Source organism: Peromyscus eremicus, chromosome 6 (genome assembly GCF_949786415.1).
Source record: "Peromyscus eremicus chromosome 6, PerEre_H2_v1, whole genome shotgun sequence".
Lineage (NCBI taxonomy): Eukaryota > Metazoa > Chordata > Mammalia > Rodentia > Cricetidae > Peromyscus > Peromyscus eremicus.
The window spans coordinates 33,626,069-33,647,182 of NC_081421.1; the positions used below are offsets into that span (position 1 = coordinate 33,626,069).

The 21,114-nt window shown below is 44.9% G+C and overlaps 1 protein-coding gene and 1 pseudogene across 4 annotated transcripts in view; both read left to right on the forward strand.

The window, feature by feature from the left end:
- Nucleotides 1-328: 328 nt before the first annotated feature.
- LOC131912849 (dolichyl-phosphate beta-glucosyltransferase-like) lies at nt 329-11,806 on the forward strand (annotated as a pseudogene).
- Nucleotides 11,807-18,833: 7,027 nt separating this feature from the next.
- Nucleotides 18,834-21,114, forward strand: part of Atp11b (ATPase phospholipid transporting 11B (putative)) — a 99,820-nt gene continuing 97,539 nt past the window's right edge. For 3 of the 4 annotated variants that reach the window (XM_059265357.1, XM_059265359.1, XM_059265358.1), the window contains exon 1: nt 18,834-19,132. In XM_059265357.1, the coding sequence (XP_059121340.1) occupies nt 19,106-19,132 (27 nt within the window). In that variant the 5' untranslated portion in view covers nt 18,834-19,105. The remainder of the gene's footprint in view (nt 19,133-21,114) is intronic. The other variant, XM_059265356.1, reaches the window with a different exon arrangement.

Below are 21,114 nucleotides of genomic sequence, written 5' to 3' on the forward strand. Positions count from 1 at the left end.
TTTGAATAAAAAAGTTCCAACTTTCCCCTCTTGTGCTCTGGGCTGTATTTAGGATGAGAAAAGGTATCTGTAGACTTGGGTTGTTTTTTAGTGCCAGCCAGCTTTTGTCGAAAGTGCTGATAAGACTTGGTACTGTTCACTTCCCCTCTTGCTTTGTGCAGGTTGCCATGGTTACTCATAGTTTGCTGTGGGGAAAACTTTCAGGAATGGCAGCACTTCCCAGGCACTTTTATGTTTTGCTCATCACAAAATGTTAGCCTATAATGTCAATTTCTCCCTAGAAGTGTAGGTTAGTGCACGACTCCTTTACTCCTTCTTTGATTTCCCTATGGTTCAGCCTTTCTCCTTTGTTACTCTTGTAGCTGTCCCCTTAAGAAATAATGTTACAAGGTAAACTTTTCAACCACAGCTGCAGCTGCCCCTTGTCACTTACAAAGGAATGCTGTTGTGACCCTGAGAAGAAGCTTCTGTAACTTTCTTTATCGCCAGATTTTCCTGTTGTATGTGGACATAAGCTATGGAAAGTTGAAGCTAGAGCAGAAGAATAAGAGAGCATGATAAACAGTTCGTGTGTGAATTTATTATAGATAAGAAATTTTCCCAGTTCCCTCTACTCTGAAAACCATTCTTTTCTGCTACCCTGGATGCTGGTCTTTCAAGCTGCAGTGACCTCTGAACTTTTGACAGATTCAGGTCAAATGGTATTACTACTTGATGTCTCAATTTCTTTTCTTCTTTCCCCCAATTTGAGCTAATCATGTTTTGATCCACTACAAAGCTGGTGTCATGATAAAAAAAAATCTCTTAACATCTTTAAATGCCTTAGGCATAGTTGAACTGGCTGGAAAAAAAGTGGTACACAGGATGGGGGGACGGGTGTCCCACCAGCTCAAATGAAGTGTGTCTTCACCTACGTTGACAGTTGTGGTTCTGAATTCACCAAGTTCTCTTCCATCGGGATGGCAGTTTTCTTCCTAAATGTTTATAAGGAAATAGATTCCACTTGTATTTCACATATGAAGGGAAAACACATTAAGCTCTACTAATTTAAATGAATTGAAAGACTATGCCTTGAAGCTTGGCATTTTTATCAAAAGCCCTTTCCTCACCAGAAATCTCCTGTCATACTGCAGTGGTTCCACAGTTCTCAAACATGTTAAAATGTGTTAAAGTAAGTCAGTGCATCCTAGAGCACGAACCCAGAACCTGAGTGTGGTGCCGAGGCATCAATCTCCACCCTCTAAGGTCTTAACCATATTTATAAAAAGGCCTTACAGCAGCAACCAGTCTTCCTTGGTCACCTTAACTGTGCCCTAGTCAAGAGGACTGGAGTCCAAGGCCCTTGACACACCTAGAGGAGGATGAACTTGGGTGTCACTCATGTGACTCTAGTTCTGAAGCAGGCAATTCAGCGTCTGAAGTCATGGCACGCGCCACACCCGTGCTTCTGTGCGTGCCACCACTCACTTGAACCTGGCTGCCATCTTCCTGCCCTCTGCACCTGCGCAGCCCGCCGCGCCTGCGCGCTTCCCTCTGCAGGCGTTGCTCCAGCCCCGGAGACTTGGAGGAGTCCTGGGTTCGAGAAGCACCTCCTCCGGTGGAGGCTGCCGTGTTCCCGGGTGCGCGGCGTGAACACCAGCTCCGGCGAGCCCGAGCGACCCACGAGCACCTGCCCAGGACCAGGCCGGTTGGGGACAGCCGGGTCGGTAAGGCTGACAACCGCCTGTGTCGCCAGCCTCCGGGGTCCCACGCCCCGGCCCCCACGGGCCTGTGCGCCCGTGCACACACACATACACACACTCGCGAAATAAACGGGAAGACAGGAACAGTCCCTGGCTCCAGGCATCATTAGATAGCATGGGTGTGAGGCTGCTGGCACTGTCAGTTCTCAGATGCCCAGGGCGGTGTAGAGAGCTGTGCACAGCCGTGCCTCAAAGATGGCGCAGCGTCTGGCTTCTGCCTTCCCGAGGGCAGATGCTCCTTATTTGGCTAAGGCTAGGATCTGGCTTGCTTCTGCACACCTGGACCTAATCTGGCTTGCTTGCACGTGTCTGACCCTAGCGGCATTGTCCATGTGGCACCACGGGGTTGATTTGCCCAGTGGCTATAAAGGGCGTGGGCTGACTTTCCCAGTGGAGTGATTGTGAGAGTGACTGGGAGAGTGAGAGAGGAGAGTGAGAGAGTGAGAGAGAGAGAGAAGAAGAAAAAGACTTTCCCCGGGGTCAGAAGATTGTTCAAGGTTCCTGAATAAACTGCTTAGAGAAGAGTCTGGCGTCGCGTCATCCTTGCTGGTCGAGGCGGACGCGACAGGGCGGCACTCGGGGACCTGCCCTCAAATCCTTTGTGGAGCCACAGGTGCTGCGGGTGGCATCGGGTACCTGCCCTGGCGCTGAGGGCGGCAGCAAGGCCTCTTGTGTAGGGCTGGGCGATTCCGGGTTCGCTGGGATGCAGCTGGTGGTACAAGGCATGACACTGTCTGCCGCCATGCCCCGCAAACATTAAGGTATCAGCACAATAATATTAATATTATATAATATCAGTACATCAAGTATTAAAAGAGGTCAATGTGACCTGCTTTCCACGTCTGCCTTTAGGTTCCTGTCGCTGCATTTATAAATGCTGCAAAAATGCTACCATGTCACCAGCATGAAGAGAAATTCTTCCTCAAGGCCAAAGGCCAGATGGAAACTTTACCCAGCATCTGGGACTCACCCACCAAACAGCTGTCCATTGTCATGCCTTGAACTGTGTAACTTCTGCTTGAGTTCCTTCCCTAGTTGGTAATTAGGGAAGAAAAGGAATCATGCACTGTCTGCACTCACTGAGAGGAGTGTGTGGTTGGCAGCTGGGATTGGGAAGAGGGAAGGTGAGATGGCAGAATTGAGGTTTTCTAAAGAAGTCCTAGGATGAGAGCAAGGGACGTTCTGGGTGGCCTGAGGGACATCCCAGAAGGTCTTGGTAGATGACAGGCACACCTTCCCTGTGTGAATGGAGTATGCTGGGCTAGCGAACACATTTTCAAAAGCAATCTCTAAAGTATTTTTTCCCTTTGGTGCCTGTGAAGGTGGATGAAGCCCTGAACTACCTAGAAAAGAGACAGGTATCACACTTCTCTTTCAATGTCACACCTCCAGTTAAAACTAAAGCAGGTCACCAATTGTAGACCCAGAGCTAGGAGCACTGTGGGAGGCAGGCCCAGCATGCAGCATGCTCCCTCCAGAGGCAGACAAACCAGGAAGCTGACATTTTTCTGATGTACCCTCCCCCACCTCCTAATTCTCTCTTGCCTGGTGATATATTATAGATTGTGTACCAGTGAATGTGTGCGGGTTCACTTCTGTGATATCTTAAAAAAAGGTGTATGTACATGTGTATATTCATGGACAGAGATCCCTTGGAGTCTTTATAACATAGTCTGTAGAACTTTGTTTTCAAATGAAATCACATCTATTAAGTGATACACAGTTATAATCTTAAAAATTTTAATTATAAACTAATCACACAAAAATAAAATATTTTAGTACAACCTTCCCTCAAAAAACAATCTCAATACTGGGCCTATTTACATTTAAACATGCATGCAGACACTCAAACATTCTAGGCAGGCATGCTACAGGGGCTGTATATCCAACCCTAAAAGATGTCTATTTTTTAATGCTTGCACTTTTTATATTCAGAAGCACAGCAATTGATATCTGTCTTTGGAGTTGTCTTGGGAGAGTAAAAGATGGAGTGAGCTTTATACCTCATCTCTTTCTATCTCTATCTAGGATATTCCTTACATTGCTTTGCTTTGTTTTGGATTTTAAGACAGATTTCTTGACTGAAAAGGACTATTGCAGACTTGAACTTGTGTGAAGTAAAGCAGACTTGAACTGGGCTCCTCCTGTAAGGCTGAGGAGTGGCACACAAGTTGAATCTCCCTCTGCCCTAGACCTCAGGGTCTTCTTTCTCATACATGTCTCTCCTCCCCAGTTGGCCTTAGCATCACAGATACATGCTGCCTCCACTCATGTGGTACAGGGCAGATGTCTACCCATCATCTGTCCTGTTCCTTCTGAGACTTTTGTATTTCATGTGGTTTGTTACTACTGTCTGTATTGTTCCTAGCAACACTAGAATACCTGTTGCTTAAAATTATAACTTTTTTTAGGGCTGGGAAGATGTCTCAGCAGGTGAAGGTGCTTGCTGTCCAAGCCTGATAACCTGTGTTCAGTTCCTGAGAACCCACAGTGGAAGGAGAGAACCAACTCTTGCAAGTTGTCCTCTAACCTCCATTCATGTGCAAGCCCATGTGTGTGAGTGTACACACACACACACACACACACACACACACACGCACACACGCACACACACACACACTATTAAAAATAAATTTGAGAAGAAAAGTGTTTTTTAAATTACAGTTTTACAGGCTGGCAAGGTGGCTCACTGGGTAAAGACCCTGCTGTCAAGCTTAAACATCTGAGTTTGATCCCTGTGATTCACATGGTAGGAAGGGATGACCCCCACAAGTTGTCCTCTGACCTCATATGTGCACCATGGTCATCCCCCCACACATACACACATACACATACATATACATGTTAAAGACAATTTAAGAATACTGTTATATCTTTATTAATCTCTATCATAATTTTGCCAGATTTTGATGTTATTTTTGCTTCTTGCAGAAACAAGACCCTACCTTCACTTCTGAGGTCATAGTTGATGATGGCAGTGAAGACCAGACTTCAAAGGTAAATATGTGTGCTTTTCCAATGTCTGGTCGATAGGAAACTTGGAGTCATGTAGGACATGTGGTCATTTCCACTTGCTGGAGGAACCCAAAGCTGTGCTCATTATTTCCTGTCCCATTTTCACATCTGTTGTTAATAAAATACCCTGACCAGAGAAACAACTTCAGGGAGAAGGGGTTCATCACTGCAGAGAAGTCACAGAAGCAGGAGCATGAGTCAGCTGGTCACATCACGTCCACAGTCAGGAGCAGAGAGGAACAAGTACACCCACACTGCCTGCCTGCTTGCCAACTTCCTTCAGTCATACAGTGTTCAGGCCTAGAGAATGGTGCCACCCACAGTGCACTGTGTCTTCCAATGTCAGTTAACACTCAACACAATCTCCCATTGCAATGCCAAGGCCAAGCTGTCACAAGAAGGGTGAGCTGCCTTGGTGGTGTCTGTACCGAGTGAAAAACCTGGAGTCTGTTTGACTTGTGGAATCTGAGTTATTGCTCATCTTTCTGTTTATAGTGATTATGTGTACTTTTCTGTTTATATTGATGATGTGCATCCTGATGGACAGATCATAATTGTACATGTGTATGGGGCACAATGTGGCATTTCAGTACATGCATGTAACATGTTCTGACTTTTATGTCATCAACAGGTCACTTTAAAATACTGCCAGAAATACAGAAGTGACAAAGTATGAATGATAACGCTGGTGCAGAATCGCGGGAAAGGTGGTGCTGTGAGGATGGTAATAATTCTCATTTTTGTCTAAAATATAAGGTGTTCTGATCACCTCCTTTCGGCCTATAATGCCTCGTATCAATAGCACTGTTTGAAGTAGATGGAGGAGAGGCTCCCATGAAGAGCCTACAAGTCTAAGCCAGTGTAGGTTGTTTTTGGCCGAGGCCTGTCAGGTAGAAAAACGAGTTAAATTGAAAAATGGACAAAGATCCAGTGTGTGTGGAAGGAAATCCAGACAACACCCTGAGATGACTTAGTGGTTTATAGTTTCCCCGAAAAGAATCCCTGAGCCAGCAGCACGGACTCTCCTCAGCTCTCCTGGTTGTCAACAGAGGCCCTGGCTCTCGCCTTTCACTTCCTTTTCCTCAGGAACACAAAGTGATTCTGTGAGCATTTCTGTCACCTCCACATCCCGTACAGAGGGGGAAAGGTGCTGCTGGCTGCTTTGTCCCCTATAAATACTTTCCAAAACCCTCCTCTTGATCACTTGTTACATCTCAGGGGCCAGGAAAGTGCCATCCCAATTCCTAGAGAGAGTGAGGGTAGTTTTCTTCATTTTCAGTGTTTCTTTTTCTTTCCTGGTTGTCTTTAGACTTAACACAGAGTGAGACTTGAGAAAAGGCATCAGTCCTCATCCAGGGTAGTGTTGTATGGGGTTTAGTTTATTTGCACAGTGGGGGTGAGAAGACAGAGAAGGGAAGGATGCTGCGCAGATGCCACAGGCAGTCGAGGTGGGTCTGAGGGAGATGGAGGCATCCTGAGGAGGGGGCCAGCGCTAGCCAAGGGTGGATGATGAGAGTCTGTGCAGATGTGGATGAGTCATTTCTGCAGTCAGTGTTGAGTGCTGACAAAGCCGCTGTATCACTCCAGCACACACAGAAATTAATGTCCTTGTAAGTATATGCATGTGTAGTTATGGTTTGTACTAAGGACCAAACTGATTTTACCAAGTGTCACTTGACCCAAGGGCAGTAATGGACAGTGTAGGACCTGAAGTTAGTGACACTGTCTTTGCCCTGTTCAGCAATTCATTTAAAATACTTAAGGCACCATTATAAGGAAAACTCCCATGTCACTGTGCAGTTCTCAAGAATATGAGGCCTCAAACTGGAAATCCTCTGCTTCCACGTCCTGAGCGGGGATTACAGATGCACAGAGCCACACCCAGAGCATATGTTATTTCTGTTTGGGAACAGGCTCTTTTCTGTATTGCTCAAGTTGTCTCATGTGAGCGCTGTGACTTAGTAACATGGGTCACATAGATGGTGTGACATGTGTCCTGCTTTCTGTGTTAGTGCTGAGGACTGCCTTTCTTCCTCCAAGTTGACTGTATTCAGACTTGATACTTTCCAGGGCATTAGGAGGAGGAGTCTGAAACTTTTTGCAACAATGGAATGGACAGTAGATACATGTGGGGACTTCCTATCTGCTGAGCTGTGAACTTGGCCTCCTTCTGCCGTATTATTCCTAATACTTCACTCTTGGGTCTTAAAACAGAATGAACTGAAATGCCATCGAGTTTGAACTTAGTTCTAAGCAACTCTCTTTCTCCTGGAATTTGTGAATGAATACAGGGTGTAATCAGTTCTCGAGGAGAGAAGATTCTCATGACTGATGCTGATGGAGCCACAAAGTTTCCAGATGTTGAGAAACTAGAAAAGGGGCTGAGTGATCTCCGGCCATGGCCTGTGAGTATAAGAACTCACTGCATGTGATAGTCAGGAGCACAGGGCTCAAAAGTGAAGTCAGAATTTACCTAAAGTTGAACTTTCTTTCTATTTGTTTAAGAACAGGTTCTCACTATGTAGAGCAGGCTGGCCTTGAACCCACAGAGATCCACCTGCCTCTGCCTCCCAAGTGCTGGGATTAAAGGTGTGTGCCACCACACACAGCAGAGTCCTTTTAATAAGCATGATTAGCTGTCTGAAAGCTATGCGTATTCTGAACCTCTCAATAGACTTTACAAATATTATAGTGTTATTTTTCAAAGTGTTTATAAAGGTGAGACATTCGCATTGAAAATGGATGTATTGATATGTGATACTTAAATATTAAAAATAATGATGATGTTGCTTTTTATGTAGGATCAAAAGGCCATCGCTTATGGGTCTCAAGCTCATCTGGAGAAAGAATCGATTGCTCAGGTGAAGCTTTTCTGAGCTGCCATGGACAGTAGCTTGTTAACCTTTAACCCCCTTTTACACACATATGTACATCTGACGAGAAATGACTTCCTGTGTTTTCTCTCAAAATGAGCTTCCCTTAAACTTCATTGAATTTATGGAAGATTAGCATAAGTGTACACAGGAAGGATGAGTGAGGCCTTACCTTACAATGTAAGTGTTCTCAGATTTGTTTCTAAGATGCAGAGACGATCATTTGATCAAGACAGACGTTTCTAAAGAAAAATTCATTTTTAAAATTCTCTCTCTCTCTCTCTCTCTCTCTCTCTCTCTCATTGTGCGTGCGCGCGCGCGCGCGCGCGTGTGTGTGTGTGTGTGTGTGTGTGTGTGTGTGTGTGTGTGTAGGCACCTACAAGGCTAGAAGAGACTGTCAGATCCCCTGAAACTTGTGAGCTGTCCAAGTTGGTGCTGGGATCTGAACTCAGGTCCTACAGAAGAGCAATGTATGCTCTTAGGCACTGAGTCATCCCTCTAGCTCTGTGTCTGTTTTTAACCTGCCCAGTTGCCCTCAGTGTTTCCCATACTGGCACATATCAGTGACCCCTGTGTTGAGCACTCCTGATACAAAATCCAAAATTTTGAAGGCCAACATGATGCCATAAAAGGAAATGTGTCCCATATGTAGAATACCTTAAAATAACCTTCCGGTTATCCACCAAAGGTATAAATGAAACATGAATTTTACAGTTAGACTTTCCCTTTCCCCTGTCTCGTGTGTATGTGTGTATATGTGTGTATAAAATATTCTAGATTATGAAAAAAGTACAAACTCTGAAATATTCCTAGTCCCAAGTGTTTATGATAACTTCTATTCAGAGTCTATTTTGGGTTTTGTTCAGAGTTTAAATATTTCTTGTTTCATGTCTCTAAACAAACCATTTAACTAAAGATTGTCAGTCTCATGACAATTTCTTCCAGAAAGATACATGTCATCAAAGACTGCAGGTAGAGGCTGCTCTTTTATAGATCATACTAAAAAAGCCAGAGCAATTCACAGGATAAAACATTTCAGTGAGGAACTGTGTGTGTGTGTGTGTGTGTGTGTGTGTGTGTGTGTGTGTGTGTGTGTTAGAGGTCGCAGTCAGGGTTTTCTCTTTAAAATGGAGATCCTGAGTGTGAAGTCCAGTAACCATTGTGTTTGCAGTGGTTCTTCACCGAGAGTAGAGAAGAGCCAGTGTCAGTGTGTGGCCGAATTACCTGGGGAGGGATTTATAGTATGTAACTGTAGGCCAGTCCATCACTGAGTCAGACTCTAGGATGAGACCAGGGCCTGCCTTTGCAGCAGGTCACAGGTCACTTTGGTGCTCATTACTTCTACAACTATTAAAATAAAATTGAATGTCTCCCTCCATGATTCTGAAATGAGGTAGGAGAAGAGTTTAAACTCTATCAAGACACGGACAGCAAAGTTGTAAACCCTCAATGAGGGTGGAAACCAGACCCTCCTTTGTTGAAGGGCAAGGCAGCAGACTTCCCTGGGAAGCAGAGAGACAGCTCTTGCAGCTGGAAGGGGACTAAGCATGAGTTTCCCTAGACACTCATTTTTCAGAAATAAGCCTTTTTATAAGATTTTTTTTATTTTGTGTATATGAACTTTTTGCCTGCATGCATGTCTATGTACTGCATGCATGGCTAGCTCTTACAAAAGAGGGCACTAGATCCCTGGAGCTGGAGTTGCAGATATTTGTGAACCACAATGTGGCTCTGGGAACCAACCAATGACCTCTGCTAAAACAGCCAGTGCTCTTAACCACTGAGCCATCTCTCCAGCTCCAAAGTTAACAATTTAATATCTACTTAGTATTCTATGTCCCATGCAGTTCTCATGGGACATAGAATAGTAAGTATTTGAAAAGATTAATCGGTTAAGCACGGAGACTATCGCTGTCCTAGATATTTAACATAGAAAGCTGAGATATTGGCAAGTCCAACTTGATTGGCATGTTTATACGTGGAAGAAAGAAAGGAAAAAGTATGTGTCGAGGAGGGATAGCACATTGCCGAGGTGGTGAGGTGCTGAATTCAGCAATGGGAAATGTAACTATATCCCATCAGGAAACTGATCCCAGCCAGTAGACTGATAATGCAGACTGTCAGGAGGGTGTGTGTGAAGTATTACATTGTATGACATGAGCTTGATGCTCTGAACACAGTATAATTATCTCTGTAAAAAGAACAAAACTTTCTTTGCAAATGAACAGGCTGACATTGATATAAAGAATTTGTGAGTAAATTTTTTTCCCTTTTCAAACTATGAAGCATGGGGCTAGAGAGATGGCTCTGTGGTTATGAGCACTGGCTGCTCTTGCAGAGGACCTGGAATCAGTTCCCAGTTCCTACATGGTGGCTCACAACATCTACAACTCCTGTTCCAGGGGATCCAGCAGATTTCTCTGGAACTGTATGTGTGTGGTACAACAGACAACCATGCAGACAAAGCCCTCATGCACTTACAACTAAATCTGTTCTTGTTTTAATATGAAGCACTGTGGGGCAGGGCTAGTCTGCTTGGTGAAGGAAAATAGAGAATGCGACAGGAGGAATCAGGAGCTGCTTGAACTCACAGACTCAAGCATTCCCCATCTCAGCCTCCAGAGGGTTAGCTGTATCTGCACATAGATCCCCGAATGTAAAGGCCTCTGAAATCTTCAGCCCTGTGAAATCTATATAAACCTGTGTCAGGCTCCTTTCCAACAGCGCTGTCCATGTGCAATGTGAGCTCTCGCTTTCTCCTGCAGTTCCTTTGGGACAAACTCAAACAGTTCACTGTGCGGGGCGGTTGCATGACCAGCCGGAGACCTTTGCAAAGTCTCCACCCCTGTGTACTTGGCCTGAGGCCCCTCTCTGGGAATCCTGATGCAGTAGCGTGTGTGATGCCTGATCAGGTGTCTCTGGCTTACACAAACTCCAGGGTGTTCGTAGAAACTTCACAAGTCCGCACCATTATTCTAGAATCAAAGAGGACAACCTGTGGGCAGTTGAGGGAGCTGGGGGTTAAAATCATTCTCAGGTTGTGCCGTTGGCTCCTTTTCCTCTCAGAGGTAGTTGTGGTAGAGTTCTTCCTAGTTTGTCCCTGATTAACAAGAGAGAATGTCTCCGAAATGCTTTAGTGGCCATGTTTCCAGAAGGAAGCTGTTTGTACACAGGGTAGTAAGGATGATCTGCTTTGAGGGTGGAGTTTGATTAGAAGTGATGAGTACTGAGCCTTCCTCCTGGTAGGTGTTCACTAACTGGTAGGTACCACACCAGTGACCTGGGGACCAGACATCCGGTTAGACTGCTATTCCCTTGTAGCCAGAGGCAGAGCTATGGATAGCTGCTGTCTGGACACAGCCATCATTGTCACGGTTGAGGCTGGTCATTGCTGGGTGTGGTGGTGCACACCTGTGACCCCAGGCCTCAGGAGGTTGAGGCAAGGATGGGTCACAAGTTCAGAGCCAGGTTGGAATACTAGTGAGTCCAAGGCTCACTTTGGCTGAGCTTTTGTTGGGAAGAAGAGAGAGTGGCTCATTTGTAGCCTTCTGTGCATGTTTATGGCACTCTACAGAATTATTACTTTTCCTGAGTTTCCACCCAGTTCCTAGTACTCTCTCCCTGCACAGACCCTTCTCTCCTTGGCATCTGAAACTTTCACAATTGAGAGTCACTCAAGTTTCCTTGTACTCACAGACGTGGCTTTATTTTGAGAGGAGAGTCCCTTCAGCTTTATAATTAAAAAAAAAAGATTTAAATAAAATTAAGATGTTAGATGCTCACAAAGGTCATTGACCTCCCCCACCCTGTGGGGTGTGTGTGTGTGTGTGTGTGTGTGTGTGTGTGTGTGTACATTCCCAGGGATTCACACATGTAGAAAACTGCTCTCTACTTCCCAGCCCCAGCCACTTTTAGGATACAATTTTAAATTGCTGTATATTTCTCCCAATTTAATTTATTTTTAATTGCAGGTTCTAAGTTAGTTCCATTTTGGAGCTGGCTACAAATGGGCAAAGACCTGCTGCTTTTTATCCGACTGCGGTATCTGACGGGTGCCTGGAGGAAAATGAGTTAGTTTGCTGTCGGGGCTGGACTACATTTTTACCTACCAGTGTCATGCATTTTCACTTGAAATTAGGATTTTTCAATAAAACTGCGATGGACCCATTCTCACTATCTGCCTTTGTATGTTCTTAGATACATGGAGACATTCTGGGAATAGAGAGGCAGGGTGCCTGGGAAGTTCTCAGGAATCCACAAGGATGACCCCACCTTGGACTACTAGCAGTGGTTGAGAGGGTGCCTGGACTGATCCATTCTGGTGATCAGACTAGTGAATACCCTAACTGTCATCATAGAGCCTTCATCCAGTGACTGGTGGAAGCAGATGCAGAGATCCACGGTCAGCCACCAGGCTGAGCTCCAGGAATCCAATCAATGAGAGAGAGGAGGGATTCTGTGGGCAGGGGACATCGAGATCATGAAGGGTAAACGTGCAGAGATGACCAACCACACTAGTGGAAACCCATGAACTGTGGACTAATAGCTGTGGAGCCCCCATAGGACTAGACTAGGCCCTCTGGATATGGGAGACAGTTGTTTAGCTTGAACTGTTTGGGGGATCCCCAGGCAGGGGGATCGGGATCTGTCCCTGGTACATGAGCGGGCTTTTTGAAGCCCAGTGCCTAGAGTGTGACACCTTGTACAGCCTTGGTGCAGAGAGGAGGGGCTTGGACCTGCTTCAGCTGAGTGTGCCAGGCTCTGCTGAGTCCCCATGGGAGACCTTGATTTGGAAAATGTGGGGATGAGGAGTGGGTTGGGGGGAAGGCTAGGAGGTAGGAAGAGGAAAGAGGGGGGAATCTGTTGTTGGTATGTAAAGTGAATAGAAAATTTCTTAAAAAAAAAAAAAGAATTAACTGCCACGAGGAAACCATGAGATGTCTTTTGGGACAAATAAATTTTTAAGTATTTGTGTCATAAATTAGACTTTCTTGTATTTAGTAGTCTTTGTTTTGGCTCCTGTCACTAAGGTTCTGAGATGGACACTTTGAGACTGAAGACCAAAGCAGTTTCTTAAAGGTGCTTGCACAATTTTTACAATCGTGATTAAATCACAACCCTGTAACAGTCATTGAAAGATGAGGTTGGCTGTAAGTTTAAATATGGGTTTACCTGTGTCACGGTAACTTTATTTAATACTAAGAATGCCAGGAATTTGTAACAAAGGTGTGAATGTGTCTCCATGCTGAAGGTATCCACTTCCTTGCTGTTCTGTTCATCGCTCTCACTTTGCCTGTATTGTGCTATGACATCTCACCCCAACAGCCCTCCCCTCTGGGATTTGTGTAATGTGGACATTCTGTTTGCTTTCTATCCTTTCTTTTTCTTTTTTTTTTTTTTTGTTTTTTTTTGTTTTTCGAGACAGGGTTTCTCTGTGTAGCTTTGCGCCTTTCCTAGAACTCACTTGGTAGCCCAGGCTGGCCTTGAACTCACAGAGATCCGCCTGGCTCTGCCTCCCGAGTGCTGGGATTAAAGGCGTGCGCCACCACCGCCCGGCTATCCTTTATTTTTCATTGCTAGCTTCAGACATTCTTGGGCAATCCAGGCAACCCTAAGCTGTATCTCAACCCCTGGAAATCCTTTATCAAAAAAGTTTTCAAATAATGATAAATATATTTACTTAATGCCAGAATTTGAGATACTGAAAAGGCTAATACAATTATAAATGCAGAATTACCCAAGTTAAGGGTATAGAATATAATCTGAGGTACTGTGAGAAAAGAGCAATTTGATATACAGCTCACAAGGCTGAAAACCTGGAGCATACTACACAGCCTGTAGGCAGCTCAACAGGTTGGGGAGTGTCCTTTCCAAGTGATTCAGTAGGTCTAAACCTCTTCCAGGTAATCTGTCTAGTCTCAGTCTACTTTGCAGCTCAGCTTATCTGAGAGTGACTCTCAGCAGTCCTGCCTTACTCCTGGCAGGGAGGGAGCAGCTAGTGAATCTGCTAAGCTTCAGGGACTTCCCGGAGCTATTTTGAGTTGTTCACCTTCTGTCCTAAGGAGCTTTCTTGCAGGATGCAATGTTTCAATCTCAGAGAAAACTGATACACAACACAAGGAAGGATACAACTATGTAGAACACAGCTATCCTGAAGCAGATCTTCTCAAAGTCATAATATGTCTAACCCTATGCAGATTCAGAAAAGCTTGCCTCATTTTTTTTCTAAGTGGACTATTTTGTAATCTCTTATTTGTGATTTAAAACTCTGTGTGTGTGTGTGTGTGTGTGTGTGTGTGTGTGTGTGTGTGGTGTAATGTGGTGTAAGCATGCATGCCACAGTGCATGCATGGAGGTCAAAGAACAGTTTCCAGCAGTCAGTTCTCTTTTTTCTTTTATGTGGGCTCCCAGGTTTGGCCACAAGTACCTTTACCCTCAGAACCATCTTGTCAAACTCAGATTTGTGATTCCTTTGTGATTTCAAGGAAAACTGCAAGTTTCCCTTTTCAAAAATGAGATTTAAAAAGATTTTCCTAGCCTATAAAAGAGTCTGTTGCTATAGAAATAATGGTGGCAACACACTAGGTAGGCTCAGTGTCCTACATGGAGAATGACCCTGGAAGAGTCAGGGAGACACACTTTAGAAACTGCTCTTACCCAAAAGGATGGAGACCATTGGTCTCCCATAGCTTGGGATCTACTTAAGTCATTCTCTGTGCTTTACTCAGTATTGTTTTGTTATCATAAATCTAGACATTTCCTCAATTACTCAATCATTGGTCTCACTGCTCCACTGAACATTTACTGAATACTCTTTAGATACCATGAGTACCGAAATGAATGAGCTGTAACTTTCAACTTAACAAGCTCACAACCAAGACAGTCTCTGTACAAGAAAAATACCTTTGTCTGTTAAACCTAAGAATGCTTGTTATACCAAGTTAGGAGATATTTGACATCTTCCCCCCTGAGAATGAACACAGCTACAAGCATAACTAGCACTTAATTATGCTAACACGAATAAGAAGGGACCATATTTATCATTAATGTAGCAGCTGTTAAATGATACTGATAATCACTGTTGGGGTGTCAGTTAGAATGGCTCAAGTTTCAGGTTTCCAGGATATACTTGCACAGCAGCTCGTGACATGCTTTACTTCTGGCCCTTTGCCAGTCTAGTACTTCCTACTCAATGCTTTATTCTACTAGTATGTAGTTTCCTCTCTGGCCTCTTCCCCCCTCCAGCCTATCACATAAAATATTTGTGGATCAATACTCTAGAGAAAAATCACACTATTTTCTTATTTAGAAAACTCCAGGAATTCTCTGTTGTTCTGAGTGACTTTTTTTTCTGAGCTAAGCAATTGCCATCTTAGGATGCTCAACTTGGCCTGCTTGCAAAAGATCACCTCAGCTGGGCTTGTTGACTGTTTCCACCTCATATGAAGGGTTGAAGAGGACTGAAAGACCTTGTCCTGAGGATCCAGCTGCTCCCTTCTTATTGTCTACAGCTCTGCCTCAACTGCACACAGACTCTGGGAGAGCTAGGACATATAGACAAGGGAAGACAAGAGAAGTGGCTCCCTCTATATGGCTACCTGGGAAGCTCTCATCCCTGCTGGGGTAAGGCTTTTGGGGTGTGTCTGGTTGTGGGAGCACCTACTACACCCCTGTAAGTAAGCCCTTGTTTATGCTCTGTAAGGAAGCACAATAAACTCACTGGTCCCTAGAGTGAACTTTGAGGTAATCATGCCTTGGCTACTAGGCTCTTAGCAGAAGGTTAGACATTACTTACATCTTCTGGGAAGGAATTGTAGCAAAATTCATTTTAAAAAAATAAAGACTTGTAATTAGTCCAAAACTCTGTATACTAGGCTTCACTTTACTAATCCAGCTCCACTTCTTACCCTGAATTAGTTACACTGTTTTATACATCCAGAGCTTTCTTCACTCAAGCATTAGCAGTTCATCTGGTTGCAAAGTCTATCTCTTCTTTTTCCTTCCATTTCAAATCCAGTTTAAATCCAGATGTGGTTCAGTGGTATAGAGTCAGAGATAAATAAATAAATGATTTGTAATAGCTTTTTCCTGAAACCTTCCCCAATTGCTATTGCTCACATCAGTTTTCTGAAATCATTGGCAATCATCAGTGTCAGGATTTAATTGTTCCTTGAATGATTCACCTCTATGGCTTCTCTTTTCAACTAGATTATAAACTGCACCCAGAGTAGCAAAGGCCACTCTAGAGTGGGCTTTGTGCCCTTTCATAATTTTAGGCAGTCTTCACACAACCATTTTGTTGCTGGATCCTAATGGCTCCCTCAGAGGAGAGGGTGAGAAGGCATGGCGTCAATGACACAGACACTGGGAGTCAGTTGAAGTCGAACAGCAGACTCATTTATTCAATAACAGAGAAGGCCTTTTATAACCTCCTCCAAGCACCCAAGCTGTGTCCCAATCAGGTGGCATTACATGGTCATCCCTCATTGGCTGGGCACAATCAGAAACTCTGACAGTGACCAGGTACTCTGACAGCGCCTGTTGCTAGGCCCTCAGGCAGACTCCAGGTTGACTCAAAAGGAAAAAGTTATGTGCATGCCTTGGCAACTGGTTTGAGCCAATTTCCTCGACCCTATGGGCCTGTCCTACTATACCATTTGATGTTGAAACACTGAAGAAATAGTTGTGGAATAAATGAATACTACTAACTCCAAGTATTTTCTTTTTATACCTGGTACCTGCCTTCTTAAGTTGTGTGTTTTCCCATTTCTCTCTCTCAAACTTCCCAATCACTAGCAACAGGATGAAAATGCCTTTTCTACTATGTGAAGGCATATGTATATGTGTATACACATACAACTGAAACCAAGATTTTACACAGCATATATTACTTATACTGTCCAATATATTCTAATGTTTTCTAACACATTAAAGAAAAACAAATGACAACAAAAATACCCATAAGGGTTAGCAAGATGGCTCAGCAGGTAAAGGTACCTACTGCCAAGCCTGACAACCTGAGCTCAATCCCTGGGCCCCACAAGGCGGAAGGAGAAAACTGATTGCTAAAAGTTTCCTTCTGCCCTCTACACACCCACCATGGTATGCACTCCTATCTCCAATAAATAGACTTAGTGAAAAAAAATCACTGATAATTATACATGTAGAGGATTTTACCACCACTAAAGAATTATAACTATAATATAAAAATATTCTCCTAGCTTATGGTCCTGGTAGAAAATGTTCAAAGCAAAATACTGCTATATTGCTATTTTTTGTTCCTGAGAATTTGAACTTTCATTATGGCCTTCACATACTTGAGTTGCTTTCTACCATATTGCCTCATAACACCTAGAATCAATTCCTTATTTCCCACACCCTTCCCTACTTCTTCCTTTAGAAATTTGGAACCCAGTTCAATAATGATATATAAAGCATCCTCTAGATTGCTGTTTCACAAGTTATATTGACAAATTTTGGTGACATATCAATAAAAATTTGTAGGTCTAATTTGTAACCAAATCTTTTGGAAATGAAATATGGGAAATAAGCTTGTTTGGGGATATAGCTTAAGAACATATGTTCTATTGCCTGACGACCCAAAATCTTAATCATAGCTTTGCCAAATTATTTGAGTTTCCATCTTTCCATCCACACAACCAGGGTAATATGAACTTTAAAGAATCGATGGATAAGTTAGAGTATTCAGATAGAGCTTGATGTGGTAGGTTCTAGGACACTCTCTTAGGGACAGAAGTATTGTTTTGTTCTCTTTAATAAACATATCTGTAGCTTCATGCTGGTGTTATAATGTAAGGTTCGGTCATAAGAACAAAAATAAGATTTATTTTTCTCTTTAAATATCTATCTTTTTCCCTTCTTTTTCTTTTGTTTTTTTTTTAAATATCTATCTTAAGTTGGATAATTTATAATATAAAAATTCCACTGCTGATTTTATAGGCCATAGATATCAGAAAGAAAGGTTCTGATTGCAATGCCAGATTATATAAAGAATGCCTACTGAAACCAATTTGTCTAATCATGGTAGCTTCGATTAAGGTTTTTGTTCAATGTTACTTTTCAAATTACAAACGTTGATGGTGATGTTTTGATTCAGGAAAAGAGCACGTCGTCGTGTAGACACACTGACAGAAGACTTCAACAGTATAAACTTGTTCTAGTTGCTTGTATGTTCCTTCTTATCACTTATCCACACTCTTGTCAGGGAGGTCACACTACTTCCAGGGTAGTTTTCATTTGATGTTTGGCAATTAGGGGGAAATTAGCTTTCCATAGAAAGCTTTTCCCTTAACCTTTCCAGTTTTGCTTAGCAGGACAGGATCTCAGCAATACCCCCAGAAACCAAGGCGCAAGCTGGACTCTCACAGAGAAATCTCAACCTTTCCCCAGCATTAGCGAGCTGTGGTCTCTTGCTGAGTTATGTGTAAAGCAATTACATGCCTTGGAAAATTTAAAAAAAAAAAATAGTATTTTCACCAATTCTTTGAGAACTTTATACAATTTTTAAAAATCATATTTATTCCCCAAATGGAAGCCTTTGACAATTTAACGGCTTCTGGGGACGTACCTTCTGGTCACATACATTCTCTGGTGCGGATGCGTGTTGGGGGACACATCTGCAACAGGGCAGAGCCGGAGAAGTGTCCGCTCAACTCCCTGGCTAGGAGTTGCTGTAGCCTCGCTCGCCGGCTGACAAGGGACTCCGGAAAAGGCCCACAGTGCGGGCGGGCCTAGCGACGCTCGCGATCATGCTTTCGTCACATACCAGGTACCGGCAAGGCGTGAAGGCAAACCCTCCCGGAAACCGCAAGAGGTGGGTCTCGGAGAGGCGGGGCGGAGAGAGCGTAGGGGGCGGTTCCACAGCAGGCGAGGGTGGGGCGCAGGGCTTGGGGGCGGGGCCATGGCGGGCGAGGGTGGGGCGCAGGGCTTGGGGCGGGGCCATGGCGGCGAGGGCGGGGCGCAGGGCTTGGGGGCGGGGCCATGGCGGGCGAGGGTGGGGCGCAGGGCTTGGGGCGGTTCCACAGCAGGCGAGGGTGGGGCGCAGGGCTTGGGGGCGGGGCCATGGCGGGCGAGGGTGGGGCGCAGGGCTTGGGGCGGGGCCATGGCGGCGAGGGCGGGGCGCAGGGCTTGGGGGCGGGGCCATGGCGGGCGAGGGCGGGGCGGCGCTGTGGGGGCCGCGGCGCTTCGGGTGACAACGGTCAGAGATGAAGGTGGCCGCGGCGCAGCGGGAAGCTCAGCTGCACCGGGCGCGGTTGGCAGCCAGGCCGGGCCTGTAGGACCTCGGGGCCGGGGTGGCGGGATGGGGACCCGGCTCGGGTAGTGAGAAGGCTGCGAGCGGAACTTCAGCCAGAGGGGCTCGCCGGCTCCGTCCGGTCAGACTCGGCGTCCTCCTCCACCTGCCGCCGCTGGGCCCCGCGTCCGGCGGGCCACGACGGCTCCGGCGACGGCGGGGGCATGTGGCGCTGGGTCCGGCAGCAGCTGGTGAGTGAGGGCTTGGGCCGGGCGGCGCGGGCTAGGCCGCGGCGGGGGCGCGCGGCTCTCCCGCGGCCCGGGCTCCCCACCGCGCGGGGAGGCGCTGCTGCCTGCGGTCGCTGCGGGTAGCGAGCAGCGCGGGTCCCGAGGAGACCCAGGCAGCGGCGCGGGGCGCGGGTCAGGCGGCCCTCCGGGACTGCCAACTGGGCTCGTGCAGGTTCCGAGGAGGTCTGGGTCCTCCTCGGCCTCCCGGCGGAAGGCGGCCCCTGGGCCTAGGAGGAAGGAGCGCCGGAAGGTCCTCACCGCACACCAGGGCAACTTCTCTGTGCATCTGTCACCCCTCCTCAGGGCGGTTAGGACGCACGGCTTTGGAACCAGTGGTTGTTAACTTTTGAACATTGCTGGGTTACCTGGAGAAAGAAAGAGAAAAACCTCAGGGCGACTTAAGTGTCTCAAAAGCGTCACCTTTCTCAGAAATTATTCACTGATGAAAACCTCTTATGCCGCTTGGCACCTGCAGCCCAGGAAATAAAACGCCGAAGCAACAGTGATGACAGTTAGAAAAGATATCACTTCAGTCCCAGGAACGCTAACCTCTGTACTGTTTTAATTTTGAAACCTTATCAATTGCATTGTTTTGTTTACTAGGTTTCAAGGCCGTGATAAACCCTAATTAGCGAAGTAGAAACTTACTGTTTTGAAAGCAAAATATTCATACTTCTTTTCCCCTGCGGTAGAAGAGCTTTTCATGTAAAAACTAACAAGTATGTATTTCAGTCAGCCTCTTTTATTTTACAGTAGGCATCAGTCTTAAATAAAGAAATCTTATAAATAAAACTAGAACTGCCCGCCACTCCCGCATACAAATGGTGGGTCTTTATTTTTGCAACTGTTGCAAATTGAAGCATTCCAGCTTTATTGGGAATCCAAGCTAATGATGTCATTTGATCCACACTGTGAGACTGCTATGGCTTTCTTTCAGTAAACCGGTAGTACAGTAAAGAAATTAATTATTACAAATCTGATGTGCTTTTGATTTCCCAGACGTCGTGTGAAGAAGGCTTGGTTTAGCACCGTGTGTCTGATGGTGTTTTGTGTGGCAGGAAGATCATTTTTAAGTGGGTCTCTTCAAGTTTTTCCCAGTATGTTAAGACATTGTGTCTCAGCGTGAGGTACTTGTGTTAGCTTGACAGAAATCTGGTAATGTTGGGGAAAATGGCTTTAAATGTTCACAGCTGAAGGAAGAACCAGAGCTTTGTGGCCATTTATAAATCAGCTATCTTACTGGACTGATTAACAAAACAAGTTGAACAAGTTGCCTTGCATAAAAAGTACTATCTCTGATATTGAGCTGGCTGTCACTGGTTTAGCTTTTAAGATAATCAGGTCTTTAAGACCTGGGCCAGAGCAGGACTTTGTGTCGCTGACTAAGTTTGTGTAATCACTTAAATTACAAATTAAGGACAGTGTGTACAGAGTAATGAAAGTATATTACATTGACTCAGTAGTAAATGGCCATTCTAGCTGCTACACCAATAATTTAATTAAAAAGTCTAGTATAGATTATTCTAATTTGTGCTCACTGGGTTGAGTCACAAGCATTAGGTTAATTGTAAAATTCATAAATAGAAAAATGTGAGGAAATCGATAAATCACAAGGACAGGCTGTTTTGCAGTTACAAAACACTATGAATTCTGACTTTCAACTAATACTTTCACTAAAAAAAGATACTTTTGTTTTAAAATTTTTTATTACTGCTTATTTTGTGTGTGTGTGTGTGTGTGTGTGTGTGTGTGTGTATGTAAAAGTGTGCAAGTAAGTCAGGACAACTTGTGGGAGTCATTTCTTTCCAACCTTGTGGGTCCCAGGAATCCAGCTTAGGTCCCCAAGCCTGGTGGCAATCTCATTTGCCTCCTGAGACCTCTCACTTACCTTACTGCCATTATATTAGAGAGACAATTCTATGTTCTATTTCTTTATTTGCAATTGA